The sequence below is a fragment of the Manacus candei genome, unplaced genomic scaffold (assembly GCF_025592945.1).
Source record: "Manacus candei isolate 608988 ecotype Guabito, Panama unplaced genomic scaffold, ASM2559294v1 h1tg000018l, whole genome shotgun sequence".
NCBI classification, from domain to species: domain Eukaryota; kingdom Metazoa; phylum Chordata; class Aves; order Passeriformes; family Pipridae; genus Manacus; species Manacus candei.
In genome coordinates, this window is record NW_026138066.1 from 1903309 (window position 1) to 1917961 (window position 14653).

The following is a 14653-nucleotide window of genomic DNA, read 5'->3' on the forward strand; positions in this document are numbered from 1 at the left end:
AGTATATTTTTGCTTTGAAGTGCAATGTTATTTAGTCCAAAGCCAAAATGCTGTTATGAATATGTTATGAACTGACTATGGTCAATTGTTGCAATATAAATTGAGGAGATAATATGATTTAATTTCATTTTAAAAAATTTACTTTCTCTGAGCTATAATTTGTCAAAATTCTTATCCTGTTTTGCTGGGACTGCCTTTGCCATCCCTACTTTTGAGGTGTGTGTTTTATTGTCTGTTTCTATGGGAGAAGAATTAAAGTATATTCACTTGCCATTTTTACATCCCACTACCTGTGTGCAAGACAGGCCTATGTACCTATCCTAGCCAATAATCTACTCTAATTAGAATTAGGCAGGAACTCAGATTTCCCGAGTTCCTGAGCATTTTTCTGCAATTTCAAACAATAGATTTTGTGCCTCATTACACATTTGACTGACAAAAACAAAAATCTTCATAGTGCTTGCTCCATTCGAGCTTATTGGCATAATAACACCCTGCTAGCTATGACAGTTGACACTGTGATGCCTCCTGCTGCCACAGGTGTCCCTTTCTGAACATTCATACAGACAGAAGAATAGGCTTTCCCCACCCCCCCAGAACTGCAGTGTCTTTTATACTTCTTGGACTGATTTTTGAAAAGCAATTTTATGACATAGCTTAAGTTAAGTAAATTTTTGACAGGTTTTTATTTGTAAGTCACTTTGATGCTCTTGAAAACTCAACTTGCTATCAATTTTCTTCATGTCACTTATCATACTTAATATCATGTAATAGTGGTGTTGTCTGCCAGGCCACTGCCATGACAGACTAGAAGAATCATGTAAGGTAAGGTCTGTGAGGAGAGGTAGTATTTTGTTTTAAAGACCCTGGCATTTGGGGATGAAAAGATTTTTCTCTCTGTCAGTTACTTAATAAAAATTTGATACAATACATTTTTAACATTTCATTCTTTTATTGTACTACTTCATTATGTAGGTATTTTTGAAGCTAATATCACCAGAGAATTTAATGGCTTCATCTTCTCTAATTGAAAAGTTTTTATAGAAAAATCATTAGTTTATTTTTTGTTTTTTAATGAAAAATCAATAGTTTCTTTTTCTCTGGAAATAACAACCTGGACAATAAGAAAAGGTTTCAGTTGGTTAACATAACAAAATTTCATGTAGGATGATAGAATTTATCAGGTTTTTTAATTTATTTTAATTTATTTTTGCAGGTACTGTTTATATTTACACCATATGCAGACATTTGATGATGATAGGTCAGTCTGCTAAGGTATGGCAAAATAAATTAAAAGCCTTGAAAAATTTACAGAAGTTTGGAAAATGCACCTGTATTTTGCATAACACTGTGCTCTGATGTCTCTATTTCATCATCATTGCCAAGAGTGCTACTTGATCACAAGGAAATAAAATGTCTAGATTGCAAAGTGGCCGATTTCTAAGCCCTCATGCCTTCAGGAGTCTGCTCCTTCCTCAGCTGTCGAATGGAGCCCGGAGTAATGTCTTGCTGGACACTCAGATGGCATGTGTTAAGCTGTTTGAGAGGATTCTAGGTGCTTTGTTTTGGACAACTATGCCGTGCCCCAAGAACTGGTCTTTTGTTTCCTAAAATGCGGAAATGTACTGACACCTGGTGGCTGGGTTTTTTAGTTGAAAATAGTTGATAAAAACTGCCTGGCCTTTCCCTCCTACCTTTTTCTTTTTGACTGAATGTAATTTTTGTTTGTCTTAGCTTTACTCTTTTCACCTAAATCTTGAACAGAATATGATTCAGCTTTAACACAGTATATTTCCTTATATGTTGGTTATATTAATCTCTCATTGAGCAGGAAAGATTTTTTTCTCTTTGAACATCTTTTATTGAAATGAGAAGTGATTAAGCACCTCCTTTAACATATTCAGGTTCCTACTATACGGGAAACAAATGAGTTGATCGCAGATATTTCAGATTCTTTAAATTTAGACTAAAAGAAAACCTGTATATTGACTTAATTTAGGACTATGGTTGTGCACATTTTATATACCTCAGGGAACAGCTGACCCAAAGAAAATAATAAAGAGAAGATATTATTCAATCAATTTAGTAGGGCTAATTCTTAAAATAAGACTGTTGATCTTAAAATGAGACTGAGACCATGTTTCTCCACCAGTTAAGAGCCGAAAGTCTAGTTCCATGGTTATAAATTAATCTAAGCCCAGGCTGTCACCAAAGAAGACAGACTCCATTGCATCCCAAATAAGCTTGCTGATCTTGTTGAAAACTGATCACTAGAGCTGCCAGAAGGGAGAGGGATAACTGTCAAGGGAAGAGCAGAAGAGAGAAAAGGGCAGGACCTCTGTCTGGTAGCAAGGCTAGCGTGAACTGGAGTGGTTAAGGTAGTTTGGAGGCTAAAATATAATGCTTGATCACAGTTTCAGATGGAAAAAAGCAACGCTCTGCAGGAGGTATGCTTGAAGTCAATAAAAATGTTAAAAATTAATACAATTTCTGTGATTTCCCCCCCCCCCCCCCTTAATTTGTCCTACCTGATGAGGGTAAGTCTTTGTATCTGTCCTTTAGTAGTAGGAAGTATATTTATGTAGGTTAAAATGCATTCATTTTGAAACTGGATTTCTTCAACACAGGTTCTGGAGTACTTACTGTGGGCCAGTATATGTATGGAATCATCCATTCCACTCTTATCTGTACATTATTTGACATGGAGAGCCACCTTATATACTGCAGTTTGTCAGTGTTATTTTGATTGTCAAGCCAGCATTCATGGAGAGGTATCCCAATCTACCTTATGTAGCATTTCAGATGCAACTGAATGAGAAATATTTATTTCAATGTTCCTGCTTATTATCAGATTGTATGCATTTAGAGTTCTGCCAATATTCCAAATTTTAACTGCAAAGTGGAGATGTGTTTCCACATGTAAATGAGTATATCAGCTCAAAGTTAAATGCAATAGTACTTTGTAATACACTCACAGTCACAGACTTCATTAAGCAGCGGCCAGCTCTAAAATTAAATAGCAACATTCAGAATATGAACACAGAGTATCAATTTTTGTTTTTTAATTCTTTGGACAGGTATTTGCTCGCCGTGGTCTGATTAAAATTGATGAACTGAAGCAATTAGAAAATATCAGTTCTTCCCCAGAAAAGTCAGAGAGGAAAAAGATTTTTAAAGAGGCCACTCTAAAGGTATCATCCTACAATTTATTATAAACAGGTAGAGTAGTCTCTATGAACAGAACACATAACATAGTTATTTACTTACTTTTTTCTTTGTGTCAGATGTCAGTAATGATTTTCAAAAGAGCAGTATATGAATCCAGAAGAAAGTCGAAAAGCTCTCAACGTAACTCAAGAGTTAGCCCAGAAGAAGCACTGCATGCAAGTCTAACATTTTGTATAATCCTTCTCTTTATTTGCTGTTTGCATGTGATGAATATGTGATATAATTCTTCTAAATACACATGGTGCTATACACAAGCAGAAAGTTTTACTTTTTCAGTTTCATAGTTAGCAGAATTTATTAATAAAACTCAGAACAAACTCAAAAGAGGGGAAGATGTAGTAATTACTACTTTAGAAAATTATGAGGAGAGATCTGCTTAGCTTTAAACTACATGGCCTTAATACTCTCACTCATAATTTCTATTGTATTATTTTTGAAGTAAAATACCATACAGTGGGGCATCTCGTTGCTATGAAATTATTACCCTTCTTAAGTACTGTATCCTCCAAGCATAAGGCTTTACCGTGCCTTTGAAGCATGAAATTAATAACAACAATATATTTTACAGTATGTTATTTTCTGTTTGAAACGTGTACTTACTTTCTGATGGAGAACTGTTTTGAAAGAAATTTTGCTCTATTGTAAGTCAGTTTAGATGTCACAAGGCTTAAATTATCTTTTCTTACTTAGCTGCCATGGCCTCGCACTATTACTGAACGGCTGCTGGTGGAAATGTTTGATGGTGCTGCAGCTCAGTTCCTTGCCATCCTGGAAGCACTCTCTGATAGCAGCAGGAATGTCTTGCACCCTCATCCACCTGTTCCCGATGAAATTGAAATTCGTGATGTCATTTCAGAGCTGTTTTTTGCAGGCCTAGAAATCCTCTCAAGAAACAACTTAAAGAAGCAAAAGGGTGTTGGTGAGGAGCCTGGACCTCTGTTTTATTTTATTTTTTTTCTATTAAAAAAAATAACTTGCCTGAAGGCACAGATTTCATTTATAACCATAGCACCTGTAAACACAGGTAATCTTTCTTATCTTCATGATATGTGAGATAAAAATTGGAGTTGATTCTGTGGTCTGTTATATCAGTAAAAATGTGCAGTAGTTTATGCATATATTTTCTAAGTAAACTGGGGTTCACTTTCTTTGTAGCAGCGTTTACAGTGCTGCACCTTGCATTTATGGCTAAAGCAGTGTTCTTAATACACCAGTGTTTTTACTATTGCTGAGCAGTGGTTGCACAGCATCAAGGCTGTCTGTCCAACCCTCCTGTGCCCTAAGGCCAGCAGGTTGGGGATAGGCAGGAGGCTGGCAGAGGACACAGCTGGCACAGCTGACCTATACTCACCAAGTGTCAGTTCCATAAAACATCGTGTTCAGCAGTAACACCTGTGGCTAAGGGAGAGGATGGGGGCACTTCCCAAGCAACTGCTACACATCCTGAAACCCTGCTTTACAGAAGGTGACTGAATATCTGCCCATCTATGGGAAATAGTGAATAAATCCCCCTTTTCACTTCACTTGCAGTCATACCTTTGTTTTCTCATACTGTATTTTATCTCAACCCATGAGCTTTCCATCTTATTTTTTCCCCTGTCCTGTTGTGGAGTGGGAGTGTGAGAGCAGCTGGGTGGGGGGTATAGAAGCCAGGCAAGGTCAAATACCATGGTGTTTGATGTTTTTGGTTTTGTTTGGTGTTGTTTGTTTGTTTGTTTTTTCCCCAAAAAATAACTCAAAGATTTAAAAACTTGAGAAAAATACTGGACTAGATGGTTCCTACCACACCTTTCTTGCTGGGCTCTGGACTGCATATAGCCATAGGTATAGAAATATTTTGTCATTTTGTCAAGAATTTATAGAGACTAAATACCCTTCAGAATGATATTTTCTTTATATGGTTACTGGCTAATTAGAATGTAACAAATCAAAGACATTATAAATTGATTTAATGAGTTGTCTGTATTGAAGGTGGAGCAAGCAGTGGCACCAGTCATTTTGGTAACATTAATCCATCATCAACCCTTCTGCAGTTGATAGTAACAGGTAAGCTAGCTTTGAATTTCAAAATATTCTGTACCCAGTGATGCAAATGTTCAGTAAGCAGAATTAATTTTCATGTTAGTAGTAGTTGTATGCATAAAGGGACTGCAAAATGGTGTCCACCATTGGAGTGGTTCTGTGCAGGGCCAGGAGCTGGACTTTGATGATCCCTGTGGTTCCCTTCCCTTCCAACTCTGGATATTCTGTGATTCTATGAGATATGTTTGTTTACACATGTAATATTAAGATATTCAGAAAGGATTATGTACATATATCATTACAGTTTTCTTAACACAAGAATTATTTAAATAACATACAGTAATATATGGACATTGTAATCACACACTGTTCAGCATTTAAGTTCCTCTAGGTAGGTTAATGCCCCTCAACAATAGTTGAAAGGCCAAATTCTTCAATGATTTCCTGGTACCTTCTTACTGAAGAGAAGTGGGATGCAGTAACACAAAGATTGTTGAGATCCTTGGACCAATCATTGTGCTGCTTTGGAAATCACAGCTAAGTGACATTACTAAGTTAATACTGCTAACATCTTTAGCTGAGTGACCATGTGCCCAGGGGATATGATAGTGACTGTGGTATATTGCTAGGACTGCAGAACACTGCTGAATAAATATATTAGCTGAGATATTTGCTTGGAGTTCCAAGGACCATGAAGTCCCTTTTCTGCCTTGCTGGGGTTTGGATAAACTTGAAGAGTGAGAAAATAGGCTCCCTATGTATACATGAACATTTTCTGATGCAGTAATGAGAAATATTTAACTATCTTGAAAGAAATTTTATGTGTTTCTGTGTAAATTTTAATCTAAATTTCTGGCAATAAGGGTCATTATGGGGTGATCCCAGACTTAAACTCTTCCTGCAACAGAAAGGACTAGATCCTTGGTATTCTGTACACAGTTATGTTAATACCAGTAATAGTACAGCCTCTTTGGAATGTAACAGGATGTTGTGATATGGTTAAGAGGGTATGGTGTTATTTGGTTAAAAGTTGGACTTGATGGTCTTGGAGGTCTCTTCAAACCTTTATGATTCTGATTGCAGATACATCATTAAAGTAGCATGTAAGCATAGACATTGTCATGAAATAATGAAGCTGTCATTTCTTGTAGAGCTATGAAAGCATCGTTCAAGAATATGCTGATTGTTCAAAACACGTGGAATTTTATCTTTGTATTTATCAATGCCCAAATTATTAACTTAAATTAAATTAAACTTTAAATAAACTTCTGAATATATATATATAAAACAGAGAAAATATTTTTGTCATCACTGCAGGAGAAAAAGGGGTGTCTGGAGATGCTGCTGTGAAATTCATAAAATTAGCTTTCAGCTATGAACAATGGGAAGTCTTTGATTCTGCTATTCAACTTGTTGTTAATTTTCTTCAGGTAATCTGGATGCTTTTTAGACATTCTTTATTTAGTCTTTTTTTATGAGGGTAAGTATTCAAAGTACATATCTTAAAGACCAATTTCTGTGGTTTTTTTCCTCTCAATTAGGCTCAAGATGACCCGACATGGAAGAAAGCTGAAATGGAGCTCAAGCTTCTTACATTGATGCAACCTTTACTATTTCCCAGAAAATTTGAACGTGTTTCTTCTGTTAGTGAAGATAATAGCAAAGAAGCTAGCACACCCCAAGGTTCTGAAAAGACACAAACATTTAGAGGTGAGTGTTACTCAGTTATGGTTGTGTTTGAATTTAAAATATTTCTGCAGCAAGAGATTTTGTTAATTATTTAAAAACTATGTAATATGGTGCATGCAGTATTCTGTGACAAAAAATAGCAATTGAGAAACTGCTACCTATCAAATTTTGTCCAGTTTTCACTTGTCAAAATATGACTGTACAAGACCCCTCCAGTGTGAAATGCATGATGGATGTTAAACATGCATCAAGTTATAAGCAAAGATATAAAACAAATGGATGTTTTCAGAAAAAAAGGTTTTTTTCCTATTCTTATACTTGATTTATGCAAAATTTCTTTCCATGGAATCAAGAAAAACTTGTTAGAGTAACTGCAGTTTAATTCTATGACAATCAAAAAACCCTGCAAATTTCTTGAAAACTTTCTGTTACCTAAAAATAGAAATGCTCACTTTTCACAGAAGTGAGTAAACTTGGGAATATCTATCCCTGCTGTATTTACTGTTTCTTAGACCACATTATCTGCTGGCATATTTCAGTAAGTCAGTTCACTCAGATGTTTTCAAACATAGGTTTGTAATTAGATATAATGTCTTGCCTGTCCTTTTCTTTCTTTTTTTATAAACATTGAATGTAGAGGGTTCCTTAAAGCATGGAGAGCCTTATAACGATCTTACCATTTTGGCAACAACAGTGTTTTCCTGTGTTTCCACATCTCAGCAGGTAATAACAGAATTAGACACGTTTCTTTTAAGTGTATCACTTAATTTGTGATTAATGCATATAATTGAAGGCCAGAGGAATCAGTTGCATGATTAACAACCTGTAAGAATATAAAAAAATGAAAAAATGTACTTACAAAATTTGATCAATTTGTGATTAAGAAATGGTTTAATTTTCTAAAATTGGTGCTAGGTAATCAGGCTACTTAAAAATGTTTAATATATATTAAATCTATTTGGAAGACTATAGAGCTAATTGCATGTTTCTGCTTATCAAGCAGAGATCAAATTTCTTGACATATTTAGGTAGGCAAATACGCTCAGCTGTAGAAAACATTTCTGCAATATTTGTAGAAATGGGGGCAGTTACCCTAAGGAATTATGTCTTTATAGCAGCAGTATGTCTGCAATTTAAGGTTAATTCTCACTGCAAAAAATGCAAAAGAAGCAGCAACAACAACAAAACCAATGAGAGTGGGACTCTCTGTGCTGAAGAATTAATCCCATTATACCTCTGATTGTTTATTCCCACTTTTATATTACATCCTGAAACTGAGATTTCCCCTTAATGTGCTACTGAGAGGGGAAAACCTAGTGTTGTATATATACATGTATATATAATGTCTCCATTACTAGCATTTACATTGAAATAGTTTGTGATCCTGAAGACTAATGAAAAATTTTCCTTAGAAAAAACCTGTTCTTCTAAGATGGCATATGTCTTAACTGCAAAATTTATTTTAGATATAATTTGAATATTGACACAATGTGAATACAATTAGGGCACACACATTTCTAGCATTAGGGTAGTATATTCAGTCAAAATACACTGCCTGTGAGGTAGCTGTACCTTTAGATAGCATGATTTGTCAGTTTTCTAACATGACTTCTGTATCATGGAGGCAGTTACCTAGATTTAAACTCTCCTACACTTTCTCACAAATCTCTTTGATACCTAATCTGTCCTTACTCTCTGATCAGAATGTGTTTTATATGGTGTAGATGGCCTCTATTGCCTTATAAAATGTGCTAATTAGGAGGGTAATTGAATAGAGATTTGAATTTCTTAATTATTCTCTTCACAAGATGCAGATGTCGTTTAACATTTCTTTCAGTTGTTAGATATTTCATTCCAAGCTTTTTTTCTAGTTCTTTAAGTTGTTCTTCACTGTTCCATCATCTGAGATGCACCAACAACCCATGGAAGTACTCTGTCAATGCAAAAAACCTCTATTAATTTAGATTTTCTTCTGCAAATATTTAAATACTGTAATTAAAAAGAAGTAAAGTTTCTCCAGAGTGTGTTGATTATTATAACATTTCACAGATAATTTGCTTTCTCGTGTAATTTTCATTTCACTTCTTTCCTTGTCTGTGCTTGTCATAAAAAAGAGAAATAAAGCCCCCAAACCTCTAAATCCACTTGTATTGTTGGGAGAAGAAAAGCTTGGGTGGTCTACCAGAATTACTTTTTAAAAATATTTCTTAAGCTTTCAAGATGTTGTCAAAATGTTGTCATTCCTTGGAAGAAAATTACATATGGTAATGGTTTATTTACTTATGTTGAAAAATGTTGAGACTCTTGATATACTGGGTTATTTGTGTGTTTGTATGCCTACCTGTTTCCACAATTATATTGTTTTTTCTTTCCAGAATGTCCATCCTGACAAAGAAATACTTTTTGATGTAATAATGTGTTTGTGGCAGAAGTGTAAAATGGAACTTCAGCAAATCCAAACAAGTGGAAGTGACTACTTAGAATATATCCACAAATACAAAGCTTACCAAGTACTCCTTCATTATAATGTATTTCTCTTAATATGAATGCAGTCAATTATAGTTAAGCCAAGATAAAATACTGGTATCCAGCCTAAGTACATTTTCTTGTGGTGAAATGCAGATACTCTTCTTCACTGAAAATAGGAATTGTATATATGCTTTGAACAAACTGTGCTCCCATATGTCAGCATCAAAATATCTCTTAGTCTTTTTGCAGTAAAGTAACCCATTCTCTACCAGTGGGCCATGATGTTAAGAAGCTAAAATAGTGAAAGCATTTGGGCATAATAAAAGAAGAAGCATTTGATATGTTGTGGCAGAAAATATCAATATATTTCAAGGAAGTTCTCTAGATAGTTGAACAAAGTGGCAAAAACCTTACAGCTTAAGACAAGGCAGAGGGGGGTCAATAGTATTTGTCCCACTGGACAGAGTCACAGCCTTACCCTGAACTTTTCCTGAGACTGAGAGGCCAGTTGATGTTAACCAAACAGTTCCTGGAGGAGTTAATTTTGTGACCTGGTCCCTGTAGTAAAATTGTTCAGAGATTCACCAAGAGGTAGTGTATGGTTACTTTCTTCTGTATGTACAACAGTAGCATTCAGGTCTCTTATACTGTTTAAGTGGGAAGATACTGGGATAAATGAGAGGCATATGATCAAATCTACTGGAAGAATTACTACACTATACCAAGGTATAAAAGTTGTGGCTGTAGAACATTCATAAACCTTTCTCAAAGGAATGGCAGGAATGATAATATTCTAAAATAAAAAAAGTCTGCTCTCTGAAGAAACAGGGGCTATGGAGCAGCATAAATTCCCCATCTTAATCTGGGGCCATTCAGAAAAAGAAGACCAATCCAAGAAAGGAGTTGCAGTCATGCATGCTCATGAATATTTTTAAACAATTTTGAGTGCAAAACCATATCTACCTCTGTAATACATAAATATCTTCCAAAAATTTGTTTTAACTCTGCCTTGATTCTTTTTCTTTCCCCTCCCCCCATTTTTAGTGGGTTCATATACTCTGGATAATAAATGAAGTAATTGAGAAGAGCAGCATAGCAGACACGAATGTAATGTTTGCAGAGATAACCTTATGTCTAACTGAAGTATTGGAAAACATAGCTAATTCTATGAGTGAATCTAAGAAAAAAGAAGGTAAAGCTTTCAACAAATATTTGTTTTTCTTTCAAGAATGACTTTCAAGATAGGAACTTTTCTGAGTTGAAAACTTTGACAAACATAGGTATTCAAAAAATGTTGTAAAGAGATTGCTGAGAGTGGAATGATAATTTTTTGCACAGAATTTCATCTGTAGTTGGAACTAATGAAACCTGATTTTCATAAGATTTATGCCTATTTTCCTTACGTTTCAGTTATACCAGGGTAACCCCATTTTGAATTACACCTCTTATTACTTGCCCTCCCCATAGGTCTATATGTGTCTTAGCCCCTTCAGAGTAGCCTCAGATCACTGATATGTTCCCTGAATATTGGCTGGGCAGAAGGCAGTACGTTCTACAGCTCATTTGGAACATTCAAATGCTCGTTAACTAGTGGCAGGTCAAACAAAAGAGGAAAATATTGAGGTCATACTGAAGCTTTGCTTTTACTGGGTCATCAGTTTGGTTTTCTTGATTTTTTCAGCCTTGATTTTTGTATAGGAATTCAATTGTCTTTGAAACTGAACTTGGCTGACACTATTGGGATATAATGCAATCACAATTACATTAAAAACCTTTCCTTCCAAAACCTGACTAATGCTGTAAAATATGAATATTTAGACACACTTTTAGAAGTTCTCTGTTATTGTGTATTTTGGAATATGTACCATAGTTCTCATAAATGCTTTACGGTAACTAGAGAGTAAATGCTAAGGATCCTTTTAGACCATATCTAGAAACAGAAAGGAATGACAATAGTTTTACTCTTTTGAAAGTAAAAAAATCTTGGAAAACTACTGTTCATTATAAAGGTAGAGTAGATATTGTTTTTGGTGGTGTTATGAAAATGATACTGTTCTCAGGGAGACTGGAGGAATCCTCCTTTTAGAACCACTTCTATTCTTTTTCATTCAGTTTAAGTATGTCTTTTTGGAGGAAAAAAAACCCTGAATAAATAGGAGCCATTGGTCAAAACAGGCTGACAAATAGCCAGTCAAACACATTTTTATGCTAAGTCTATTTACTAAATGGAGTGAATATAGATTTTCATATTTATGAGAAAGAGATGGTGAACTAGCAGAAATAAGCAGGCAGAAGTGGAATGACTAGAAGGTTGTCCCTCTGAAAGGGTAAAAAATTGATTTACTTCAGCAAAGAAATGAAATTAGAGGGCTGCAACCCAGAACTGATAAATTGCTTCCTCTTGTTTTGAAAAAGAAAACACAAGTCTGAATGCATTCTTTATAAGTGAAAATAATTTAAACAGTCAAAATGAACATTAAATGATGATAATACCACTTAGAGAAATGTTAAATTGAAATAATATATGTCATAAAAATATGACCACCTGTACTTAAAAATGCTCCTGTAAGTAAAATTAGCATTAAACCCACTCTGAATTAGATAACAATAGATTTGAATTGATTTCAAAATGGAGAATTGATATGAATGCTATAACAATGTGAGGAATTATAAAATGAGTCCAAGTTTTGCTGGCTTAGATATAATGTTGGTGTGAAGTACAGGGTAAATTTAAAAATGCAAAATCATTGGATAATCATTTCCTGTATTAGTATAACTGTACATATTGTAGCTATGTGTCTAAACCCCAGAAAGCTTTTCAAGTATCAATATAACTACCTCTCATAGTCAAGCACTGAAGAACTGAATTATTGGCAGACTCTTAAATTAGTAGTAGAGCTAATCAAATGGAACTAAAATTTTCTGAATTTATTTAATTTTTACTTCTGATTTTCTTCCTATAAAAAAAGGAGAAAGAAGTGCCTCTCTGTCACAAGATGAAACCTGTGATATCCCTGAAATACTGATGGTAACGTCTAATTTATCTTCATTAATATGCTGATTTTGAATAGCGTAAGAATATTTCCTACATATTTCTGCTTGAAGCTTTTAATACAATTTTATATTTAATTTTACAAAGATTGTTTCACACAAGCTTGCTAGTGCAGAGGAAAAAAACAAAGATATTTTTTCAAATGAAATAAAATTTGAAAATTTTCCCTGGGTCTTTTTTATCAATCCTTTATATGGCAGAAGTTTTATTTGAAACTTTTACAGCATGGTCATACTGTTTTCTGCTATACACCCTTTTTTTATGCCAATGTGTAGTACCAGCTTTAAATGGTTTAATAGCACATTTTTTAAAGATGGTAGAAATTTTAGTCCTTGCTTCATTTCGGAAAATATTTTGGGTTGTACTTTTGCTTCTTTGTTTTTGTAAGGGATGTATGGAATAGATGAAACGTCTTGAGTGTCCTTGCTTTGTTCAGTGTGTTAAGAGCTCAGCACTTTGGAGAATTGTCCAATCATATGACTTACTAAAACTCATTAAGAAGGAAACATATGTATTAGTCTGAGGATTCAGGAGTTTTGTCAATGACATATCTAATGCTTACACACGGAGAAGGCTTAATTCAGCAACAGTCTACTTGAAGGTGGTATTTTCTGAAAAAATAGTGTTTTCTTAACAACATCTAATGGAACATTGAAAAACTGCTTGTGAAAAATACCGTGTTTTCAACTTAATTCCTTAAGTTCAGTTTCATTCTGCTATAAGCTAACTCCTGGTATTTTTTTTTTTTTTTAGAGCTGAAGGAAAATCAGTCCTACTTGAAATTTAAAACATTGATATGAGTATATGAAAACATGGGGAGCAGTGCCTATGTAAAGATTATTTGACAAATTTTAAACTTCGGCAGCTAAAAACTATAGCAATTTACTTTTGATAGTCCATGTTACAGTTTTTAATGCTGTTGTCTAATAAAATGTGTTTATATGTGTTTTCATTTCAGAAAACTCCTACGGAACAATTACAAATTGCTTACGAAAGTCTTGAAAAAGCAATTAATGGAATTAATGCATCTCGGTTAATGACCCTTCTACCAGATGGAAAGTCAATATTTGACAACTGCTGCACAAAGGTAAAGTTTACGAAAAGCTACACTGCAAAAGAATCCATGAATAATATATTGTCTTTTGATGACACAAACGTCATATTTTCCTTATACTTAGGAATTTTAGTACTAGCAAATGTACCTTGCCTTCCTGCCCCATGTAAGAAGAGAATAGAAAAAATAAATCTCTGTTTATTAGTGTTGTGGTTTGACCCCAGCTGGTAACCGAGCTCCACACAGCAGCTTATTCAATCCCTCACAGGGACATGGGGGAAGGGTAAAACTGAGACAACTCATAGGTTGAGATAAAGACAGGTTAATAGGTAAAGCAAAAGCTGTGCACACAAGCAAAGCAAAACAAGGAATTTATTCACGGCTTCCCGTGGGCAGGCAGGTGTTCAGCCATCTCCAAGAAAGCAGAACTCCATCACTCATAACAGTTACTTAGGAAGACAAACACCATCACTCCAAACAACCCCCTCCTTTCATCTTCCCCCAGGTTTATATACTGATCATGAGGTTGTATAGTATGGGATATCCCACATCCCATACCCATATGGGATATCCCATCCCATACGACCAGCTAGGGTCAGCTGTCCTGCTTGTGTCCCCTCCCATCTACTTGTGCATCCTCAGCCTGCTTGCTGGTGGGGTGGTATGAAGAGCAGAAAAGGCCTTGATGCTGTGTAAGCACTGCTCAACAGTAATGAAAACGTCCCTGACATTATCGATACTGTTCCCAGCACAAGTCCAAAACACAGCCCCATGCCAGCTGCTATGAAGATTATTAACTCTATCTCAGCCAAAACCAGCACAAGTTGAAATAGCATTTTTCTCTTTCAGTAATAAAATTATGAACTCTTTTAAGTTTTCTTTACAATTTTCTTTTGAAATATTTATAATATATAGATTTCTTCTATAAATTAAAAACAGAAATACTTTTAATATTTATTGCTTGCAACGGTTTATTATTAAAATTAATTTTTGCTGTTGATGAGAGTTCAGATTTTCTAAATATTATCATTCTACACTAATATGAATTTATTTGTGTGGATTGGTAACACAATAAAAATGTATTTTTCTGCAGTTTCATCTTTATTATTGATCCAGTTTCCTATTCACGCTCAGATTTT

The 14653-nt window shown here is 34.7% G+C and overlaps 1 protein-coding gene across 4 annotated transcripts in view; it reads left to right on the forward strand.

Annotated features, from left to right (window-relative positions):
- The window catches only part of CFAP54 (cilia and flagella associated protein 54), a 105937-nt gene that overhangs the window by 12637 nt on the left and 78647 nt on the right, over positions 1 to 14653 (forward strand). For 3 of the 4 annotated variants that reach the window (XM_051784024.1, XM_051784025.1, XM_051784027.1), the window contains exons 1-9: positions 3901 to 4147; positions 5200 to 5274; positions 6568 to 6680; positions 6792 to 6960; positions 7577 to 7662; positions 9315 to 9449; positions 10453 to 10600; positions 12378 to 12436; positions 13419 to 13547. In XM_051784024.1, the coding sequence (XP_051639984.1) occupies positions 3961 to 4147; positions 5200 to 5274; positions 6568 to 6680; positions 6792 to 6960; positions 7577 to 7662; positions 9315 to 9449; positions 10453 to 10600; positions 12378 to 12436; positions 13419 to 13547 (1101 nt within the window). In that variant the 5' untranslated portion in view covers positions 3901 to 3960. Of the gene's footprint in view, positions 1 to 1216; positions 1276 to 2627; positions 2772 to 3077; positions 3192 to 3284; positions 3384 to 3900; positions 4148 to 5199; positions 5275 to 6567; positions 6681 to 6791; positions 6961 to 7576; positions 7663 to 9314; positions 9450 to 10452; positions 10601 to 12377; positions 12437 to 13418; positions 13548 to 14653 lie in introns of those variants that run through there. The other variant, XM_051784028.1, reaches the window with a different exon arrangement.